Genomic DNA, 23,348 nt, shown 5'->3' on the forward strand with positions numbered 1-23,348 from the left:
TCCATTTGGTAGTAACGGGTTTAATGGTGCTCAGTTGGATGTTCAAAGTTTCAGATATTTTTTTTGGAATCCAGCCCTGATCTATGACTCTCCAGAACTTTGTACTTGACCTGTTTGGTGAGCTCTTTCAGCTTCCCATTGCCACGAGCTTGGTGATGCCCCATGCTTAGTTGTGCCGCAGACTGTGGGGCCTTTCAGGGCAGGTGCTTATATCCTGAGAGCATGTGACACTAAGATTTTACACAGGTGGACTTTATGGGACTCCTCAAGTTAAATGTGGCACCAGGGTCTTATTTAGGCACCTCTAAGCAAAGAAGGTAAATACATATGCACGCACCACTTTTCAGTTTTTTATTTTTCAGATTCTTTTAAAACTTTGAATTTTGCCTATTTTGTGTAGGTCCATGAAGAAAAGCATTTAAATTGCAGGTTGTAACATACCAAAATAGGAAAAACACCAAGGACTGTACCAAGTTTGTGAATGGGCATATAGTTTTTGAACCTAGCTAAATCAAATGCTAAAGTTAGCTTGGCTGTTTATGTATGTTAGCTATGTCAGGCAGCATAGTGACAGGAGCTATGCTTTCTATCACAAATATCCAGTCAGGGTTACCACAATCAGAAAAAACCTGGAAAAGTCATGGAATTTTATAATCACATTGTCCAGGCCTGGAGAAGGTATTGAATTAGTAAAAGCTTTGAATGTTTTTTGAAAAGTCATGGAATTTTGTTTTGTGTAATGAAATTGTTATAGTTGTCTTCCATGAATTACCTTCTATGTAATGTAACATAACATTAAATTTATTTTCTGTAGCTGTTGACGAAACGTTGCCCTAATATGTGTCGATGTGTGACAGTAGCCCTTTTTAAACAGGAATTGTGCAAATTTGCAGGAAAGCCCAGTCAGTCTTTTTTCAGCACTGGCAGTATAAAAACAAAATTGGGGAGTGCGGCAAAATGCCGCCTGCCTACTTTTGTTCATACAGAATGTGCCTTTTACGGGGCAATGGGGGGCGTGAGCAAGTAACAAAACATGTAGCTCAGCGTGTGACGTAAACAGTGACGTGGGAGGTCACTTCGGCGATTCTCTCGTAAGTCGCCCCGTTCTTCACCGTTCCTGTCATCTGACAGTTAATGGCCTCTTTGTTTACGAGGGCAACGAGGGCGCACAATTCCTTGTCTCCCCAGTTGCTCATCTTTACAGTGTCTGTCAGGTTTGCGTTTCCCTCTTGCTACTAGCTGCTCGCTAATTCCTGCTATCAGCTGTTTCCTGTTTATCCACTGCCAGTGGGTCGCACGTGCGGCATCATCAACAGCTCCTCCCACAAGTCATCAACAGCCCCTCCAGTTGTAGAAGGGCTCCTCGTTCTGTTTAAACTAAAAGGGTTCTGCCAATATGTCTACCCTACAAGGCGGAAAATTGGGCACCTTGGATCAACTCGCCAATCTGGCTCTGTGTGTCTAAACGCTTGCAGCTTGCCTGCCAAACAGTCCAACATTTGCGGAAAATCTGGCAGTGTAAAAGGGGCTAGTGTTTTGTGTCTTGTGTTTTCTCCCCACATTCCATCTCTCCCTTCATGTATGCCACTATTTTTGAATAGAGGTTGAATCTGATATGAAAAAAAATTATGTGTCCTTGAAAAGTCATGGAAATGTTTTGAAATTTGTCTCTAAAAAAGTGTTGAAATCCTGTCTGGTCTAAGTGGCAATTGCCAGGGCCTTCCTTTAAAAGTACACTCAGATGCATCATACATGAAACAGTCTTCTTCTTTGAGGTTAAACCCACACAAAACCGCCTGTGACTGCAACTCTTGTTGTTGCCTAAAAGACATATACCTGCACTGCAACTTGCCTCTGCATGACCTACGCCCCACCTTGTGATTAGGAAAGAGCAAATGTCTTATCATGTGAAGGCAGCTTTAAGTTCAACAAAGGCCCCGAGGCAGCTGTCAGGATGTGAGAACTTTTCAGCAACTCCTAAACTACAAGATCCAGTACAAAAATATGCCAATAAAGATCATAAAATCAGGTAAAGCTCAGTATATTGATATTAATGTATGTAACTATACATTTTGCTGTCATTTATCTACATATTTATTTTAGTTGTATCATATTAAAACTAAAATCCCTTCAGGTGTCGTGACTCTAACGTCAAAGGAGTATTTAGTTCACCATGGACAAAGACAGACGACCTGACATGAGTGGAACAACAGGTTTGGACCACATGTGAATCACGTTCACACCAAATAAAAGAAATGGAAGTATGAGAGAATTAGTGAATGCCACAGATTGTTTTCAGTCAGTCGTACTTGGCAGTTAAGAATGAATGTGTTTGTATGAGCGGCTCTTGCATGAAGCACGTTGTCTTGCTAACCCCTCGAAATCACTTAAGTCAGCGCTGTAAACTCACAGTCATTGCTCCATCTGAGTTCCAGTGTACTGGAGAGCCAACACAATGCAGAACATGTCCTAATACTTTCTGACTACACTTTATATCCAAGAGTCCTGCAGACACTGGACTGTGAAAACATGACTAACACTGTGTCATTGTTCTCTGCCTTTAGCTCCAGAAACTCCTCACCATGGACCCCACCAAGAGAATCACATCAGAGCAGGCACTGCAGGACCCGTACTTCCTGGAGGAGCCGTTACCAACCACTGAGTGAGCCTTAGTAAAATTTTGCCAGAGGCTTTCCCTTGTCTTGATTCAGCAGAAGAAAAACAGGCCCGCAGTGATTTACTATGAGGAATCTGCTCTTTAACTTTGAACCTACCTTCCTGTTGTTTTTATTCTGTGCTTTGGTTGGTTCTCTGGAATCCGAGTGCTACATTATGTTATGCAGAAACACTGAAATCACTGATTTCTCCCTGTGAATGCCTCTAGTGTGTTTGCTGGGTGTCAGATCCCGTACCCAAAACGAGAGTTTCTAAATGAAGACGAGCCAGAGGAGAAAACAGAAAAGGTAATTATCCAGCTCAGCTCAAAACAATCATGAAAATCAGTTTGTCAAATAGCCACTCCACCAATTCTATCTCATTACTTTCAGCTTTGGCATCCAAGACATACACTGTATTTGTGTGTTTGAAGTGTACCATGGCCATAGAGAATGTTTTATTCTGATGACTGGAGGATGTGCGTTACTTTCAGATACCCACACGGCTCTGACATCATCACCGTTTTAAATGAGCCTTCATAGCTGGAGACAAATGGTGTCAAATGTTACTTGAGCCTGAAATAAGCACAGTCATTAATTCCAACCCGTTTGGTTAGTAAAAAATAACATTATTTTAAATACATGCACATCGTATTGTAGGTTATCTTTAAAATATTGTCAGCGTCTTGGTGGGAACCTCCATCATAACAATAGAACACATGACCTACCAGTACTGAAATAGTCTAGTACTCACTGACACTTTCTACCCTTTAACACACCACACAAGCAGCTGATTGAGGCCTCTAAGCAGAGCGGCAGTCACGTGACACTGACACATCCACACTCTCCAAAATATTTACTGTTTACTGGCTTGCTGCTTTCGTGGTAGTGCATGACGTTTGGTTAGCTTTACAAGTATCTGGTCATTTCATACTGCAGTGTTTAATATTAGCAGAGTGGAGGCTTCAACTCCAGCGATATGGTGTTTTGTAAGGACGACACTCTATGATGTCACGTTGGTGTTTCTGACTGCCTGCCAACACACTGTTAAAGAGTATAAATCACAGGAGCACACGAATATCATAAAGTAGATGATCTGTTTAGATTTTAAACACTATACTGTGTGATCTTTATGTTTTTATGCCTCCGTTCTGGTGATAAATTTGGCACAAACATCCCCTTGGACTCAGTGATGAACTGATTAGATTTTGGTGGTCAAAGGTCAGAGTCACTGTGGCCTTGCATCTGTCCCATTCCCGTGCACATGATATCTTGCCTTGAGGGAATGTCTTCAAGTTTGGCAAAAGTGTGCTTTTTGGCTGAAGGATAAACTGATTAGAATAAAAAGGTCAAGGTCATTATGACCCTGCGTCCATGTCATTCTCGCAATTTTTTAAGAGGGCCTTGAGGGAATTTCCTTAATTTTGGCACAGACAGACTCAAAAATAAACTGAATAAAATTTGGTGGTCAAAGGTCAAGGTCACTGTGACCTCACAAAACATGTTTTTGGCCATAACTCAAGAATTCTTATTCTAATTATGACAGAACTTCACACAAATGTCAAAAAGGATAAAATAATGAAGTGATGACATTTTATATCCAAAAGGTCAAAGGTTAGCTTCACTGTGACATCATAATGTTCTGCATAAAACACTTCTCTGATCTCAGGAACAGAAGAGGAGACATTTGGTCAGATACTGAACTGGTGACTCTAATCTTAAAACTGCGGTGATTGTATAGATCGTCTGAGCTGACGGGGGGAAGACGTGCTTGGAGAAATTTGACTGGTACACAGAGGCAAACAAACACGGGGCAGTAATTCTAGTAATTGCTCTTATTGTGAACGACAATCTAAAAGACAATCTGGCAATGTGATACCAATCACAATACAGAGGTTACAATTCAATATATTGTGATGTTGCATATTTCTTCGTTGTGGGACTTATAAAAGCTTATCTTTTGGTATTGGGATACTGCAAGCAAGGTGATGTGTGATTTATTTAAAAACCTAATTTTAGGAAAACTGTCTTAGTTTAAAAAACACACCACCATAGGAATAAAAAGTTTGATTTTCAAATTATTTCTTTTTATTTTCAAGTTTAAACACAATAACAATACAGAACTAGACAAGGCCGTGATTCATTCTTCCCAGCCCTCATACAAATTCTCTTTGCCAATAATGTTAACAAGTTCAAACAGATAAAACAATACATAACATGGGAGCCTTTACATGGGTGAATTCCCATAGGACATACTATTACAGCTAAAATAATGATTCTGCATGAGGTCTGGGTCAATCAATGGCAAATTGAGAGAGTCCATATAATCCATATAGGGTTACCATAGCTTGATGAACTGATCATATCTGCTTCTCAGAACATGTTATTTTCTCCAAAAGTATACACTTCTTCATTTCAGAGAACCATTTTGACGAGGAGAGAGGGCAATCTGATTTCCATGTTAAAATGCTCTGACAGGAAGGAGACAGTTTACTTGTTTTATGCAATCAGAACAGTTGGATGTGTATTTGTATTTATCATAGTCACTGCAACATCCAACATCATAGCACTACTTTGATGTACGAAAGAGGTGAGGGAGAATGACATACAAAGATCCACTCAGAGGCCACCATGGCGCCCCTAAATATGCATTTTAATAAAAAACAATCAGAAGGACTCAGCACTCCAAAACAAAAGAGTTTATGTAAGCACCTCTTATGTTTTATGTGAGGTGACAAATGTGTCATCACACAGAAATAAAAGGCTCATTAAAGCAGGCACAGTCATGAATATTCAATGAAGAACAAACATTATTTAGTATTCGTATGAGTAGATAAATGAAATGTACATTAAATTATTGATGTTAGGCTTATTTTTACGTTACTATTAGCGCTGCAGCTAATGACTGTTTTTGTTATTGATTATCTATCCATTCTATCTATGAAAATTGAGTGAAAAATAATTTGTCAGAGTAAAAGTTTTTTGTTTGATGAAGAGCCAAATGTTTATAGTTTGTAATTTTATAAAACAGAGCAAAGCAGCAAAACATCACAGTCGAGAAACTCCAACCAGGGAATGACATATTTTGACACATCCAGGCAAACCACCAGCTTTCAACGCACCACACATTCTTTAATGTTGTCCATTGTGGCAAACTGTCACCACTATCATTTTTTAAACTTGGATGAGGAATATCACTTCTGGCAAAAAGTCATACCACTGTATTTGTAGCTGTTTTAAAATTCTACATTTTGAAAAAACCCATGAGTGGGTGGTTTAATCCCGGCAGCTGTGCTGAAAAGTTGAAATATTCCCCTAAAGGCCTGTGTGTGCTTGTATTGTGGAATGTTTTTGGACTGTCAGACTAAATTACAGCTTAGCAGCTTTGAAGCAGCTTTTCAGCAGCGTAGGATGAACATTTAAAGAAGTACAATGTTTTATATTCGACCCATAACAGTTGTTACATTTGTTAAAATAATGTTACAATAAGACTACTGTAACACTTCAGTCATCACTGTCTCTGCCCTGTCCTTACAGCTCTTATTACAGTGAAATGAATCACTATTTGACACAAAGGGCAGCAGGACTGGAACAAGTACTGTACTAATGTGTTTACTTGAATATTTCCATTGTATGTTACTTTATACTTCTACTCTTCTACACTTAAAAAAAATTACCCTTTTTACTGCACTACATTTATTTGACAGCTTTAGACTCTCGTTACCTTTTATATTAAAATTTTACAATTAAAAAAAAAAAACATAGTATCTTAGAACACATCACATAGCTGAAGAGTTTGGGCTCCTTGTCATGTTTCAGATGTCTATAGTTGTTAGCAGTTCTGCCAAAGACTCATTTCCCCTCTAAACTTGTCCAAATAATTTAAATTGAATTAACTGTTTGAGGCCCAAACTGGTAAAACTCTCCAATATTTTACAAAACAAAAAAGCAAAGGTCAGAGAAAAACATATGTAGCAGAACTGTGTTTCTTCTCCCCACTCATTAATCATCTGATGAACCCACAGATTTATCTGATGACCCTCAGTTTGGAGAGCGCTGGATCAAATTAGCTGTATATACAGTAGATAAAAGTAGCACCACCTCCAGCAGCTACAACAGTAACATGTTGCTCCTACATTGATGCATCAGTATGAACAGTATTTATTATATGTCAGTCACATGAGCAGATTTTCTTCTTCTTAAGTCCTCTTACGTTTGATACTTACAGTGAATTTAACTTAAAATATGTATGTGCTTTTACTTTAGTAGGATTTCTAGTGCAGGGCTTTTACTTGTAATGGAGTATTTTTACATCGTTGTACTGGTACTTTGAAGTAGAGGATCGAATACTTCTTCCACTGCTGTTGGGCCCATTGAGTCTCATCATTGCGTTATGAGAGATAAGCAGTTGCATGGTAGAGAAAGCCTTTTCCCAAAGCTGCTACATGTTTTAGCTATGCGGTTTTCAAAAGCTGTTGTGTATTTTGAATATAAAGTGACACTGAGACGGAGAGAGATGTTTCTGAGAATCCCCAGTTCCCCTCCTGCATCACATTACCAACTTGTCTAAAAAGCATCAGCTGATCTGAGCAGGTTGCTTCACACCAGAGTCTTGGGTTTGATTGATTGTGTCATAAACAACTGACACGTAACACATGATATTCACACTAATTTGGTCCAAGGTGAAACATGAACATGCAAAAACAAATGAAACAAATCCTGTTTTTTTGTATTTGATTTATGTTTTTCGAACATGAAACAAAAAAAAGATAAAGCAAACTCTCAATGTACAAATTCCCATAAGCAACATAAATAAGCAATATTAAATATTGACACGTCCCAGGAGGAGTAGGAGGAAGCATACACTTATATAATAGTACCCCTTTTCCATAAGTCAAAAAATTTACTACTTAATTTACTTGTTTAACATATATACATCTCGCAAAAAAATGTACAACCCAAATATCCACCCATTGTTAATCAGCTATAACTTAAACAATTTAACAATAACCTCATGTTTATCTTACCAACCCTTCCTTTTCCCTGTACCTCTTAAAAATGTTGTGTTGTACATCGCAAAATTGAGTTCTACATTATTCCACAAATTTACCCCAAAAATCGCAATACATTTACTCTTCATAGTAATACAAACACACTGTTTTTCAAAACTATACTTTCCTCAAAAATTGAAACTCCCCTCTGTGTGAGAACATTTTAGTGTGTTACCTGGAAGTTAGTTATTTCTTGCATTAGTCATAAAAGTGAAGCTCGACACGATAAAAAGACTGAAGATGAACAGGACTTGTTTCCAGTGTGTCTGGCTGCCCCATGCCATGATAACAACATTGAGGCTGGTTCCAAAAGCGAGTCAATCCCCATAGACCCTCATGTTAAAATGTCCAGCTGTTTACAGCCTGGTACATAAATGGTTTATGTGTCTACAGCTAATTTTAACATTCATGACAACTGTACAGGGGTTTATTTTTTTATATAGCTCACTAGTTTACATTTTATTAAAGCTAAAGGTTATGCAAGATCAAGGGCGGGCCCCTTTTAGTGGCAGGCTGTCCACAAGGTGTCGCTACAGTCCATGAGTCAGATCCACCCCTCGCCCCACCACAGCTCCACCCTCTCGTCCAAATATGGTCACTTATGGTTCCTAAAATCCAAGATGGTGATGGCAAAAATGCCAAATTTGTGGCTGTAAATCGGCAGTCCACAAACAATGGTTGATGCAGTGTTGGCTACTACCACTATTTTTATACAGTCTATGTGAACAAAACATTTTTACATCTGTTTTTAAAGCCTGTAATATATTTTCAGTATCTCACTACATCTGATGAGCTGCTCCAAACGTCACACATTGAAAAGCTGTAGGGCCAAACCAACCAGATCTATGAATCTGACTGATATGTGTCTATGGCTAGTATTGTTCCTATGCTGGTCTCTAGTACACCTGAAAAAAGTCAGGGTTTCTGCCTGTTAAGGCATTTATAAACATGCCATTAAATACTAAACACTAATACTGTAGTGTTATTTTTTTGATTCAACATGTCCTACTCTTAAATGGGTTCTTTTATTATGATAAAAAATATATCGTCTTATTTTGGATTGTCAGTAAGCGCACCTGTGTTTGCCAAGATAGACCAGATACTACAGCCAACTAGAATTTCCCCTCCCAACTGAGGGCCAGTCATTTCCCAGCCAGTGGGAGTACTCCCCCCTCCTTCTAAACACACCCTTTCATTTACTTGCAGGGTGTCACCATAAGATGGCACTTCCTTCACAATAACACATAAACCAGTGAAGTACATTGAAACCCGATTTTCAGTGGTGGAATGTAACTACATACAGTACATTTACTCAAATACTGCACATACAGCTTTGAGGTACCATTTTACTAAGCAGCATTTCCATTTTATGTTACTTCATACTTGTACTTCACTCCATCTCAGAGGCAAATATGAGCCTATACCTTTACTCCACTACATTTCTTTTAAAGCTTTAGTTACTGCAGCAGTAGAACCAGCTCACGATTTCAGACAAGTGAGATAGATTGAGTCAGAGTGAGAGTCTGTTGTCCTCTCCTGGTTCAGTCACATGGAAAGTTGCACAGATTCCTGAAAAACAGCTCTGGGCGATAGATTCTGCAGTGTGAACCCTCAGCTGGCCTCTTTTGAGAATTCTGAAAATGTTTGTGTGATAGTTGGTGTCTGAATATCACAACACACTCATAAACAGACAATATGAGTCATTATAATCTGAATACACAAACAAGTTACCAAATGCTTCTTATTTTGTCAGATCATTCCTTGTGTTCGGAAGCTTTTGTTGATTTGGATATTCCTTTAAATAACGATGTTTCGCCAAGTTAGTTTGCATTTCGGTCATCTCAAGTGACAAAGCAGAGAAGAAAATCCAACACATAAAACAGCAGAAGACAGAAGATGGAACGACAAGTAACCAAACTGATTTCACACACACTTCCCCCACTCCTTACAGCCAGACTCGTAAACACTTTTGCTAAGCTTGTCACGGTTGCCCTGTGTGTCCGTCTGCAGAACCAGACTCAGCAGCACCAGCAGACGACAGGCCAGACTCAGGCCCAGAACCAGCAGCAGACAGCAGCCCAGCAGGCCCCCTCCCAGCAGAGCTCAGCCCAAACCAACGGCACTGCCGGAGCCACGGGGGCCACCGCTGGCGGGGGTCTACAACACGGCCAAGACCAGGGGCCCCCCAACAAGAAACCTCGGATCGGGCCCTCTGGGGCCTCCTCAGGCACTGGGGTGCTCCAGTCAGAGTACCAGGTTGGTGGGATTTATTCTCTTATACTTTTCTTATTGTCAGCAAATCCAATAAAAAGAGCCAAACTAACAGTGGATGTATCTACTAACAAGGGCTGTGTTGTATCAAAGCCTGATGTATCTTCTTCCTCTGTGCCACAAAGCTCCATTGTTGAACTGGGTGACATGTTCCTTTGTTCCTTTATTACCATGAACACACACACTGTAGTTTATTTTGACCCAATCCCACATACACCATCCTGCTGCCACAAATACTCACCAGGCCACCAAATGTGGATTAATCCACTGCTGAAAATAGTCCCTAAATTCACTGTTTGAGTTACATTTGCTTAAAAACTACAAGGACCAGTTGTTTTGGGAAATTACTAAACCTTTTTTTAAAAGATTTCTGTGTTCAGCAGAAACCAACAGGTCAAAGTCACCGTCACATTGTTTGTTTTGAAACAAGTATGGCTGGGTGATATGATATGATACACTGTGAGACCCTTTATGCCCTTTATGACTTAGAGAACTGTTAATGTGATGACAAACTTTGACTTTTCTGGTATGTTGTCGACTGGACATTCCCACCTAAAGTATAATTTAAAATGTATTTACAGATAGAATACTATATTATATGTACCAATATAAGAATATAGAATCATACGTAATGTATCAAATGATATGTACGTCTATACTGTCATATATTTCACTGCAGTTAGCACCCTACTGTTTATAATGCCAGCCTATTACTTCTAATGGCTTGTGCCTGTGTCCTGTATCCAATGGCGAGTGCAGCTCAAATCTTGTTGTGTCTGAAAAGGCCTTTAGTTCATCATAACCTTTATTTAACTAGGAAATTACACTGAAATTAAAAACCTCCTTTGCGAGCGAGACCTAGCCAAGACAGCCTCAAAGAGCAGCATCCAACACAAACAAGAAATCAGAGCAGTGATAATAGGTGTGTCAAAATACATTACGTAATAGATTATTACTGCTTTGCAAAGATAAAAACTTCTGGCTGAGGTAAGTTAAGGATTCATCTGAGATGATCTCAGACTAGAATGTTCTGGTGTTGTAACCAATACAAAGTGAGGGATGACCATCCTGCCTTGCTGTATAAGGTCCAATGATGAGTTCGGGAGCTAGAATTAGTAATATATCTCAGGGCAGAGTGAAAGGATGGGTCAAGTTTGGATGTTGAGGCAAACTTGTGAATAGTATCATTAAAATCAGTCTGAGTCAGAAATAGCGTTTTCTCAGTGCCGTGTAAAAAACAGTATTTCAGCCTGTACAGAAAGCCCAGTGTGAATTTTAATTTCTTTGTGAGATCATAAATATGATGTGTAGAATTTAGATTTTTGCTCAACAAAATTCCCAGTATTTCTAATTATCAACTGATTGAATGGAGACACAATCAATATTATTGATGGATAGGGTTGGAACCTTTGTTGAGAAATTCAACCGTCATTGAGAGTCATAATTTTAGTTTTGGTTAAAAAATAATCAACAATTTTGAATATAAAAGATTTTAGTCATTTATCACCAAAACACTAGTCTGTGGTTCCAGCTTCTCACACGTGAGGCTTTCCTACTTTACTCTGTTACATGTCCTTGTAGATTAAATGTCAGACAAAACAAGCACTGTGCATGGCATTTTCTGACATATTATAGACTCAACACATACATGTTTACATACAAACCAATAACCGATACACTCTTTCGACCAATTGGTAGCAGCGCCATTGATTGAGAGCACCCCAACTGGCACACACAACTGTCAATCATGATGTCACCCCCCTTTTTATAGCATCACATAACTAATTAAAAACAAAATGATCAGATAAATTAACACCAGTATTCACACATTGATAAGAACTACGATCTTTGGGAAAGATTTTATTTGACATGTGCTTTAATTTTTTAGTTTGGCTCATGTCCCATCCACAAACATGTAGGGGACGGGGTTAATGAGCTATACTGCAGCCAGCCACCAGGGGGCGACCGAGATGTTTTGGCTTCACTTCTAGGGAGTTGCTATGCTGCCCATCTTTATACACAGTCTATGATACAAACACATGCAGCACATGATAAATCAGGAAGTAACTGACTGATGAACCGATAATGAAATGCTGATTAGTCAGGTTATAGATATTAATGTTTCAGCTCAGACTTCACTCTCCTGTGGCTGCGCTGTAGCCTGCCAATGCTGCAGATGGTGAACATTTCTTCAGATGTGTACAGATGTTGGAGAAGGCCACCAGTGTAATCTATGTGTGTGTGATAATGTGTGTTTGGCAGCTGTGGAGAAGGCATACACACAAATGCACCCAGACCGCAACAGCCTGTCGGCCAACAGATAAGGACCGTACGCTCCACACTGTCCTGCTGACAGAGCTGATAGCTAATCACTGTGGTGCCTGCTAGCTTCTGTTTCCTACTCTGGCGTCTATTGTATCTTCGGCTCTTATCATAGGGCAAAAGAGAAAGAGATTTGTGAGTGGTGGAGAGAGTGTGATGAAAGGAGGCCGGGACAGGGAGAGCATGTGTCGATGAGTATACTGCCCAGAACATAGTGTGACAGAGGTGACTGTTATGACCTCTCCTGCTTCTGAGTGAGTGTGCTGTGCTGGTGAGGCCACACGAGGGCGTCACTATCAGCCGTAAGTATATGTATATCACAGACAGACATATATATATATAGCAGAGGCTGAGGCTGCATGTGAGACAGCTGGTGACTGTCAGGCCTCAGCACATATAAATAAACCAATGGAGTGGGCTGACATACCAGGAGTTTGGCTAGCCGTGTGACATCGTCCTACTTTCCCCCTCATTGATTCCTCTACCACAGGACATCCCACCATGCACTGCTCGCCACTCATTCTCTTAAATAGATGCAGCATTGCACATGTGACCTGGACGGAGTAGTGTAGTCATGTAATGAGTTCAGCTGAGGTCCCGCTTTTCACTGACATGTCATCCTGTGACTCAACTAATTACAGCAGCAAGTTAGGAAGCCTAGCTTTTCACTTAATTACTTTTCCACCTTTTTCTCTTTGCTCGTGACAAGTTTTTATCATTTAAATACATATTCTAGCCATTTACAGTGGTTTTTCACCTCTCTTAAGTTAAGGGGTAAGAAGACATGTTTTGTTCTTTCAACAAAATCTGAAAATTTAATGAGCAGAAGTCAAGAAATCCTGACTTTTGGTTCCTAGTGTAGCTCAAGTTTCAGAAACAGTGGATCTTACATTTCTCTTCTTTATGTGAGATCCTGCCGGGTAAGCACACACTTTCTGTTCATTTGTTAGGAACTGTTTAAGTCACTTCTCATGACTAATGTTTAAAGGGACAGTTCACCCCAAAATCAAAAATACATATTTTCCTCTTACCTGTAGTGCTATTTATAGCCCCTTTTCTACCTAACACTCTAACTGTACGTTCAAACCAGAAGCTTCCAAAGAGGCAAAGTCTCTCGCGGACACACAAAAATATTTGTGGCAGCTTTGGTCGCTCTAGTCACTCATCACGTGAATCATTCAAACGTTCAATCGTGCTTGTCAATTTAAAGGAGCCGCAAAGAGGACTACTGGCCTCATTCTTTTTATTTTGGTCTCTTTAACCAAACAGCGACACATTATAAAGGACTGAGTGGGCGCGAACCTGTGTAATCAACTTCTTGATATCCATTGTCGGAGCAAGTGTGCTGTAGGAACCAAAGTTACATGGCTTGTTCTCTGGGACCCCCTTCATCGAAACATGTCAGCATTCGGACTGGTTGTCTCCGAACCGCGTCAGAGCTCATTACCATAAAGTAAAACTAGTTTTAACTCCCCTCCGGACCCGCTCCGGTCGATTTGGTCGCCCAAGTCGCCGGACTCTCATTGAAAATGAATGACTTCCACCGTTTTGGAAGCTCTGGTCGCTGTTGGTTTGAACGTACAGTGACTCTTTAAGTATGGTACCTTTGGAACCAAAAGTAACCCTTCAGGTCAAAGTTGTCATATGGAATATTTAAGGTGTGTTGATGGATTCATGTTGTCACCTCATGCATTGAGTAACATTACATGTAAACGTTCCACCTTAAAAGTTGCTGTAGATCCATTGAGAGGGAAATCAGATAATGAATTGCAGCCCTACTTTAACTCGGTGTCAGCCCTCTTAAACCCAAGATATACCTGCACATATACAGAGTTTGCATGTTTAGTAACAACATGCTCTCTTAAAACTGTTCATCTATTTCATTTTAAAGCAGATATGCTGTACATATTTTTAATATTTTTTTAATAATGTTTCTTGATTTTTCTATGTTTACTATGATGCACCTGTACACCAAAGAAAAAACTTGCTGCTCACTACTGTCCCTCTCTTCCTCAGCACTCCAGCTCCCGCCTTGGTTACCAAAGCAGCGTCCAAGGTTCCACTCAGCCCCAGAGCACCATGGGATACACGTCATCATCCCAGCAGAGCTCCCAGTACTCCCACCAGACCCACCGTTACTGAGGCTCCCAGTCACTCCCGAACCAGCAGAGGAGTCATCTCCTCCACGTCCACTTCCGTCACCGTACTCCCCCGTCTCCTTCCGGGGCGTCGCTCCCATATCCTGGTCAGGACCTCCCTCCGTGCATTACATCATTCCAACTCAACTCACCCTCCGTTTCAACCCTCCCTCACCTTTGACCTCTCTCCTGACAGCCTTCACTGTAACATGAAGGCAAACGAACATAGGAACCAAAAAGATGTAACGAGAAGTTCTGCCTCGTTGGGCTGGTGAACTGAGAATAATGTAAGATAGATGTGAAGGCGTCACACACACAGACTCATGGCACTTACAAACACAACGGTCCTCACCAGGAAGAATCGCAGCTGTGTTCATATATGTACATTATATATAGCACCTTTTTCTATTTGATTTTTTTTCTCACTTATTTGCTAGAGTTTTCAAGTTTACCTTGATAGTTGATGTCATTGTAAATATTGTTACATATGAGAGTGATTGGATGAAAAGCAGGAGGAAAAGCCCTTTACTGTCATCTGTAGTGTAATCTTACCTTGGATAATCAAAAGAAAAGTTTGAGCTAACCCTGTCCTTTTAAGAAAAAAAACCCCCACAGTCACATGTTTCTACACAGAAAGAATCAGCACTTTAGCTGATGCAATTGCAGGGAAATATTAAATGCGCAATTTAACTTAATCTTCTTCTTATAGGGTTTCTATATTTAGACCTCTCTTTATCTAGATTTGGATTTGGAAATTAAGAAAAGTAGACGTCTTTTTACAGCTCTAAGTTCTGTATATTCGGATTCACTCCACTACCTACATAAGAAACATTTGACAGACGACAGCCTTTTCAGCGGGCTGGACGCCTCTCGTTTGTGGCCAGCAGCTCTGGACTGGTTCCTTGCTCAGGAGCTGCCGGTGGACACTTCGCTCTGACACACACCTTATTGAGGACCCTCAAGACTTTCAAGGTTTCTGAACATGAACGTGCGCATAAACGTACAGGGCAGCTAACAGTAAGCCCCCCCCCATATGCTTCTTGAGACTGTTACTGCCTGATGTCACATTGTTTTTGTTTTTTAACGTTTTAATCTTATTGTTTTCCTGTGAGTGTGTGTGTGTGTGTGTGTGTGTGTGTGTGTGTGTGTGTGTACAGTATGTTTTTATGCATGGTGTTTTATCCTTTTACTTACTAGAACTGCACTGACCGCTGAACCGATCTGCAAAGAGCTGGAACAAATGTGGAGTGAGTTTTGTTGAACGCTCGTCAACCCTGTGGCCGAGCACTGAGTAGACATTTGGTAGAGACTGGGGCACGTTCAAAGACAAGAGGTGCGTTCTCTAATACATGCCAAGGAGACAGGAGCAACAGTAATCAAGTATTAATGTAAATGTGCAGCGTAAATCCTCAGTGCCACTACGACAAGTATTCTTTTCTATTATTTTATACACAGTATAATCACATCCCCATGTGTCTGTTTTATTTTTTTAATTAACAATTCAATCAGTGGTGGTGTGTACACTTACTCAAGTACTGCACTTAAAGGGACAGTCCACCCCAAAAACAAAAACCCATATCTTTGCTCTTACCTGTAGTGCTGTTTATCAGTCTAGATTGTTTTGGTGTAAGTTGCAGTGTTACAGTGTGTTCACACCGGGCGCGAGTAAAATATTCACCTCGCTCTACTCGTGCGAGTTTGACCGCTGGAATATTTGTTTTTACTCGCAACATTCACGCGAGTCATTTGCGCGAGTAACTGTGTGTTCACACCGCTAGTAAATCAGACAAGTATGCCGGCCAGAAAGCAAGCTACATCGGCTAGTGCTAATTTTGTTGATAGAAACGTACAGCCGATAGTTGGAATCAATTTTCAAAACTTACCAGGCAGACCGACCTCCTCACTCACTTTCCTCCACGCCAGGTCTTTCTTGGTCCGAAGCTTATAATTTGGGGACGTAACGTTAACGTCATAAAGCTCAGGGTGGCCACAAACAGCTATTATTAGCTTGTCCTCCATTTTCGGAACAACGCGGGGCAGTTGTTGACCATTGAGGTCCATCCAGATGTGGCAGAGAAGTGTGTGAAGGCTACCTGCGTTCTCCATAACCCAGACACCTACAGTGAGGGCAAGCATCCCAGTCGCCGTCGGTGAAGTGGAGCCTGCATTGAATATTAGCACCAAAATAAATATCCATCTCTCTCCGGTGAGTTTTTGGCTTGTGAAAATCAATAAATATTATATCAATAATAATATATCTGGCAAGTCACATGTCTGTCGCCTGAATAGATGTTGTTTACTACAGCGAGACAGTGGCAGTTTTTGGCATGTGAAAATCAATAATGTTCACTGTATCCAGCAAGTCACATGTCGCCTGAATGAATGTTGTTTACTACAACGGCAGCAGCACGTCAGTGACGTAGGTGACAACAGGAAAATCTCAATGCTGATAGGCTGCCCCGACACAGCATCAAGCAAATATTTCACTCGAGTTCAATATTTTGAACTTGCCTGAAGAGGCGAATGACGCGAATTTTGCGTTTGCTCCATTCGCATTGCGCCATTCGCGCCATTCGCACCGCCGGCACAAATTCGTGTCTATTCGCGTCTTTACGTTGACTTTGTATGTAATCTTATCGCGCGAAAAATTCGCCTCGCACCCGGTGTGAACACACTGTTAGAGATATCAGCCATAGGGATGTCTGCCTTCTCTCCAATATAATGGAACTAGATGGCACTCAGCTTGTGGTGCTCAAACTGCCCAAAAAATACAGTGGAACATCTCAACAGCAATGTCTCTTTCCAGAAATCATGACCTGGTTACTCAAGATAATCCACAGACCTTGTTGTGAGCAGTTTCATGTGTGCAGTTTCTACCGAACACCACTCGCCAGCTGTATCACCGCACAGAAGGAAGTGTGCATCTACTGCTAGCTCACCTAGCACCACAGAGCTAGCTAACATTACAGCTCAGCTAAGGAGCCAGGACGCCATTAATGTTTACATCTCGCACTGTAGCAAGCACGAGCCTCACGTCCATGAGTACATGCACCCTTCCTTTTGCACAGTGATACGGTTGGCAGGTGTAGTTCTGTAGTAAGAAAATAGCTCCCACATGACATCTCTACAGCTGATATCTCCAACACTCTGCAACTCACACCAAAACAATCTAGACTGATAAATAGCACTACAGGAAAAAATATGTATTTCTGAATTTGGGGTGAACTGTCCCTTCAAAGGAATACCTTTATGTTTTGGGAAGTAGGCTAATTCTTCTTTTTGCCAAGAGACACCACTCTCATGTCTGTATGCTAACGAAACAGCTACAGCTGGTTAGCTTAGCTTAGCATAAACACTTCAAACAGAGAGAGCCAGCTGTTTTCCCCTATTTTCAACCTTTGTGCTAAGCTAAGCTATAACGACTGTTTGCTGGTACAAATTTGAGGTACAGGTGCTTTACGTAATTATTTCCATTTTATGCTACTTAAAACTTCCACTCCACTATATTTATCTAAGAGATCATGTTACTAGTTACATTACAAATTATGATTTTTTTTTCACAAAACATCATAAAATATGATTAATTTGTCCCTCCAAAAATCTGTGTAAGGCTATAACTGAGTCCTAACACATTAGTTTTGTTTGTGGAGTTAGAATATTCCAGCCTCTTTATAATGCAAATTAGTCTGTATTTTCTAAATGCAGTGACCCACCTTGTACTTATTTTTTCAAGATAAGGTCAGTTCTTTACACAGGTTTATGTGAAATGAAAAAACAGTTGAAATACTCTTACTGCACATAGATTTTTTTCAACTTGTTTTAAGAAAACAAGGTTTTTAGGACCCAGTTATAGTGAGAATTGTATTTTAAAGACTGGAGCTTTTGTACTTTTAGAGATTAACTGCCAACAGTATATAAGAATATAAAAAAAAGCTGCACCTTAAATAGCAAAATGCTACAAACAATTCATTTTCATTCTACAGTACTTTTACATTTAAATCTGAAAATACTTAAGTAAGATTTTATGCAAAGCTTTTACTTGTAAAGAGTGTTTTTGTATTGTTGTATTATTCTTACTTTAGTGAACAATGTGTTTACTGAACATAGAACAGACAACACTCTCACTTGAAACAGATCTTCAAGGGCAAACCGCAAAGTGGGGCTTGCTTTCTATCCCTCTTCTCATTTTTGTTTCCCCACAACTTGCTCCATCCTCACTGGCCCTGCTCGGTCACATGACTGGCCAGCGTGCAGGTTGTATTAAAGAACGCACCCAATGACTCAACTGTAACTGTAACTGCGTTTGCTCCAGTACAGACGTGGACAGCATGATAGGGGGGGCCTGTATTTGGCAGATGTGTGGCCTGCAGTGGGTTTAGGAAACACTGACACCCTGTGGCTGAAAAGAGAACTGGACCTGAAACTGCAGTTAAAAAAGTAGATACATGTTTGTTGTTGCAGAAGTTGAAGCAATTCTCACCAGAGCATGCAAGATTTCAAATGTTGACACTTTGATCTGGAGTTGTTTGATTGACAAAAACATTGACAGACTGGATCTTGTGTATTTTACACATATTTAAAGCTGCATTCATTGATTTGTTCAGGCCACTTGTGTTCGACAGAAAAAGCATCATTTACCTTTTATCAACTTATAAAGTGCTGAAGTCCTGATGTTACCACTGGGCTCGCCTCTCTTCCACTCGCTTCTCAATGGAGTCTTTAATTCACCATTTCTTTTTTTTGAGAACATGTGGCGTGTTCCTGCTGTTTACTACTTGTATATTGAGAGAAATTTGTTTGTGAACTTAAAGTTAAACAAAGACTAATTTCTTATAAAAACAAAAAACAAAAAAAACAAAACAAAAACAATAGCAACTGAATGTGTACCAGCACCACAACTCATCATAAATAACAGCTCTGTATACTGAAAATATACAATGAACCAACACATTCTTACTACTAGCTCGTCAGATACGGCAGCTTTGTAAGTGGTCCTCTGTTTCCAACTATGATGCTCCAGGTACCCCTGTAGCATCAGTTTTTGGATGCTCAGGGATGGTGTGTCAAATTCCAATTGTTACATGCACAATGTATTTTCAAAATTAGCTCTGTGTTCACAGGAAATGTAGGTTTCGCCACCAAAACTACTTCAGGTTCAGACAACAAAACTACTTGGTCAGGTTTAGAAAAAAAAGACCATGTTTTGGGTTAAAATAACTAAATTTTTTACATAACTAAAGTTAAATGTCATGTGACCCCAAGGGCTTAACTTTAGTTTGAATCCTATTCATGCATTTCCATGTACATTTAGGGACTATGGTAACCAAACAATATCAGGGGAATAATTAAGTTGGTCATAATGCAAAATTCTGCCAGAATAGTACTAAATAAGCTGAAAATGCTGCTCCTCTGTGGCATTTTTTGAGTAAATCAGAGCAAAATTAGCTGCTCAATTCACATTCGCAGACACAATCTGACAGCTAGCCAAACAGTACCATATCAAGCATTATTTTTATGGTTAATATATAACCATATAATCCTGTGTCACTGCCTCTGATGGGCTTGCTTTGGAGTTAGTTGAAAGCCCAGTGCATCTCAGATGCTAAAGGGTGTCATCGGATGCCAATGACCACTGATCAAGCTGCTGTATTCAATGCCCTGGTGATGAGAACAGGCTGGTGAACCACACACATTTCAAGGCTGGACTTTTAGTCATTTGCATCATAACAAATGTCTGTCTGATTTTAAATTAACTTTTTCTACCTACGTAACAGAACCCACAAGTTCTGGTTTTACTTCAGCTTTCTATACGGTTGATACAACTAATGTATTAGCAAAAACACAACTAGTAGTCATGGAGCAACATGACAGTTAATTTAGAGTCATGTTTCTGTCCAGTATTTACTCTCTTTTTGCCCTTTTAGCTCTGCTTTGGTCTCCAACTCTTGAATATAAACACCTTGCTCTTTAGCTGCTAGGTATATCATTACTTACGCTAGCTAGTTGCTGACTTATGCTAGACAGCTATTTTTCTCACTGAAAGCAGCTTCCTGTGGCTCTAAGTAAGGTGGATAAGAGCAGGCAATGTATTCTCAAACAATGTATGATGTCTTGTGAAAATACAGACAACAGTTTGTATATCTAACAAATTAGCGCCCCACGAATGAAGTTACGTCCTTAACATAAAGTTACATAGGTTTAGGTAAAGAAACATGGTGATGACGTACTTTAAAAATTCACTCAAAGTTCACACAGTTCTCAACACCGGTCTGCTGGGGGAAAGTCTTGTGTCGGAAAGTCCTGTATTTTGTGAGAATATCCACCGCCCAACCTGCCCCCTTATGCAGACAACTTCCTATTTTACTCCCATTAGCGCATTGGCCGCGCTATTACAGCCTTCCCAAATCTATGGGTTATACAAAAATTTCTGGCTCATGATTATGTGGGATATATACGAATTTTGGTGCATTACTTTTGTAGGTATACATACAGATAGTGTATGAGAGTAGCTTGGAGCAGAGTTTGTGGGCTTGGAAACCAAAACAAAGAGCTAAAAGAGGCTAAAACAGCCAGTAGATCTGAGGGGATCTGTGGAGTCCAGTGAGAATCCTGTGTGGGTTCATCACTTTAAGCGACCCCTTTCACATGAAATGGTCATTTGTTCCATTGTTAATTAAAAATATCGATAAGTGCAGCTTTAAAGACAAACTTCAGGTAAAGAACTTCCACTCAAAATGTAAAGCGTGTGTTGCTTTAGTAGTTTGATTCATCTTGTCCACTCTGACAGGCAGGCAGGCAGATCCAGGGGGGACTCAGTCTGTTCACTCATACGTGATGGGGGTCAAAACCAGCAGCTATTCAAAGGTTTTCTCCTCCCTTTAGTGTGTGTATTTGAAGTAGCAGCGAGGATATGTTCAGACGCTTTGCTGTAAATCTCTCTTTCTCTCTCTCCAACAAGCGAGGTGTCACAAGTATTACAGAGCGCGAGGCTCCAAATTACTGTCAAACAACTCCTATGCAAAAAAATCCCAGACTAAAGCTTTCACTTAGGTTGCTTAGGTTTTGCAGTTGACAGGTTTTATTATGTGTCGATGGCTGATGTGTGTTCAGTCCTTGTGTAATATTGAGTACAGTAGTCGGCGCTCACTTGTGTCCTTTTTTTCACAGCATTTTAAAAATTGTACTCTAAATGAACTATTGTAAAGAAATGCATATATATGGGTAATATACAATCATATTTATTATTTCCATACATCTATGAATAATACACTTTTTTTTTTTAAACTTTCCTCTGCCTTAACTATAGTAGCTATAGAAAGGGACCTCTGTCAGTCGAACCAGGCATCACTAGACCATGTTTCTTGTCATCTTAGAGTCATTTCCTCTCTATATGCTCACATGAAATTAAGTCTAGTTACTGAATGTGTTAATGCCACCTCAATGTACAGTAGAATGAAGGTGACGTGTCGTTTGGGATCACTCACCGGCTTCTCGTGTCGCGCGGATATTCCACACTGTCGCTGTTTTTTACGGGAATGATAATGATCCACGTTTTTATTTGTGTGGATGGTGCCTTTTTTTTAAGTCCTTCATCTTCTGAAGATGTCATGGGAACTCTGTCAGGATTTTTTTCATTTTGCGTTTGTATTTCCACGCCTCCTCTGTCAGCTCTTTGGGTCGATTTCCTCAATGTCTTCTTTTATTTTTTCCTCATTACTATGTAGCATATTGTTATTTACACAATGTGGAAGCTAGCAGCTAAATATCTATGTTTTATTTCTGTCACACCTCTAAAGACTGCAAACGATCCCGACGGTGGATTGTTTTCTCTTCTTCTAGATGTTGTCCTCACACATTACTGAAGCGCAGTTATAAGTATGTTTTGAAATGCTGTACATAAAAACACATTTTAAGAATTTCTCATTGAGATATTGATACAATAATTGTCTTTTAATGCACTGTTGTCGCTCAAATATTTAGTGGTAAATAAAAGTATTTAATGTTTTTTTAATGTCTTGCTTTAGACACTAAAGTTCTGGCAGTGCTATGAAAGTTATAGGGCAGACGATGCTCCTCTGTGTGTGTAGATATGGACAGACACACATTAGTACACGCCTAAATGAAATCTAGTGCACCTCTAGGCCGCTCTCCTCTCCCATTTCCTCCTTTTTGATAGTATTGCATGTGCCTGTCTTTTTCCAATGGAGAACGTTAAGCACTTATTGTCGCCCTCTCTTAACAGTTTGTACAGACAGACAGACAGACAGACACTCCATCTGCAAATCAGAGTTTCTGCGATGCCTTCAATGCCCGTCGTGCCGTTCGTACAACAAGCCCTGTTGAGCTTGTGTCACAAAACGTGGTCGCAATAATCCTCTCTCCCATCAGAGCATCTTTTAATAAGCGGTTCCTCATTGTGAGAGAAATTCAAAGATGTGGTCTGACAGAAAACATTTTGTAATAATCGGTGAGCTGCATCAGCAGAATGCTTTGCAGGTTGGGGCGTCTGTCCACTCTTCTACATGCTCTCTGTATTATGTGCGTGTGCGCGCGTGTGAGTGAGTGTGAGAGAGTGTGTGTGTGTGTGAATGTCTTGGTGTGTGCGCGCACAGGTTTGAAATATACATATGGCCTAAATGTATTGTCTTTTCATAGCATTTATAGATAAGGCAGCAATAGCTAAGCGCAGAAAAATCCAAAAAAAAAGAAAGAAAAAAGGAATTATTTAGCTGCTTTTAGCAAACTTGTCCAAATCTCACTGTACAAATGACTGTTAAATGAGAAAAAGTCATGTATATTTATTTTATATTCTCTATTATAATAAAAATCTCTTTTGTCTCAATCACTTTGATGTGTGCGCTCGTTGTTGCAGCCACTGTTTGTTCTGCAGGAGCTCTGCTGCAGCTCAACAC

The 23,348-nt window shown here is 40.1% G+C and overlaps 1 protein-coding gene across 1 annotated transcript in view; it reads left to right on the forward strand.

Annotated features, from left to right (window-relative positions):
- cdk19 (cyclin-dependent kinase 19) overlaps positions 1-23,277 on the forward strand; it is an 83,908-nt gene extending 60,631 nt beyond the window's left edge. The window contains exons 10-13 of the mRNA XM_050058118.1: positions 2,565-2,662; positions 2,885-2,963; positions 9,716-9,961; positions 14,315-23,277. Coding sequence (XP_049914075.1) covers positions 2,565-2,662; positions 2,885-2,963; positions 9,716-9,961; positions 14,315-14,440 — 549 coding nt within the window. The 3' untranslated portion in view covers positions 14,441-23,277. The remainder of the gene's footprint in view (positions 1-2,564; positions 2,663-2,884; positions 2,964-9,715; positions 9,962-14,314) is intronic.
- Positions 23,278-23,348: the final 71 nt, after the last annotated feature.

The sequence above is a fragment of the Epinephelus moara genome, chromosome 12, assembly GCF_006386435.1.
Source record: "Epinephelus moara isolate mb chromosome 12, YSFRI_EMoa_1.0, whole genome shotgun sequence".
In the NCBI taxonomy this organism is placed as follows: Eukaryota; Metazoa; Chordata; class Actinopteri; order Perciformes; family Serranidae; genus Epinephelus; species Epinephelus moara.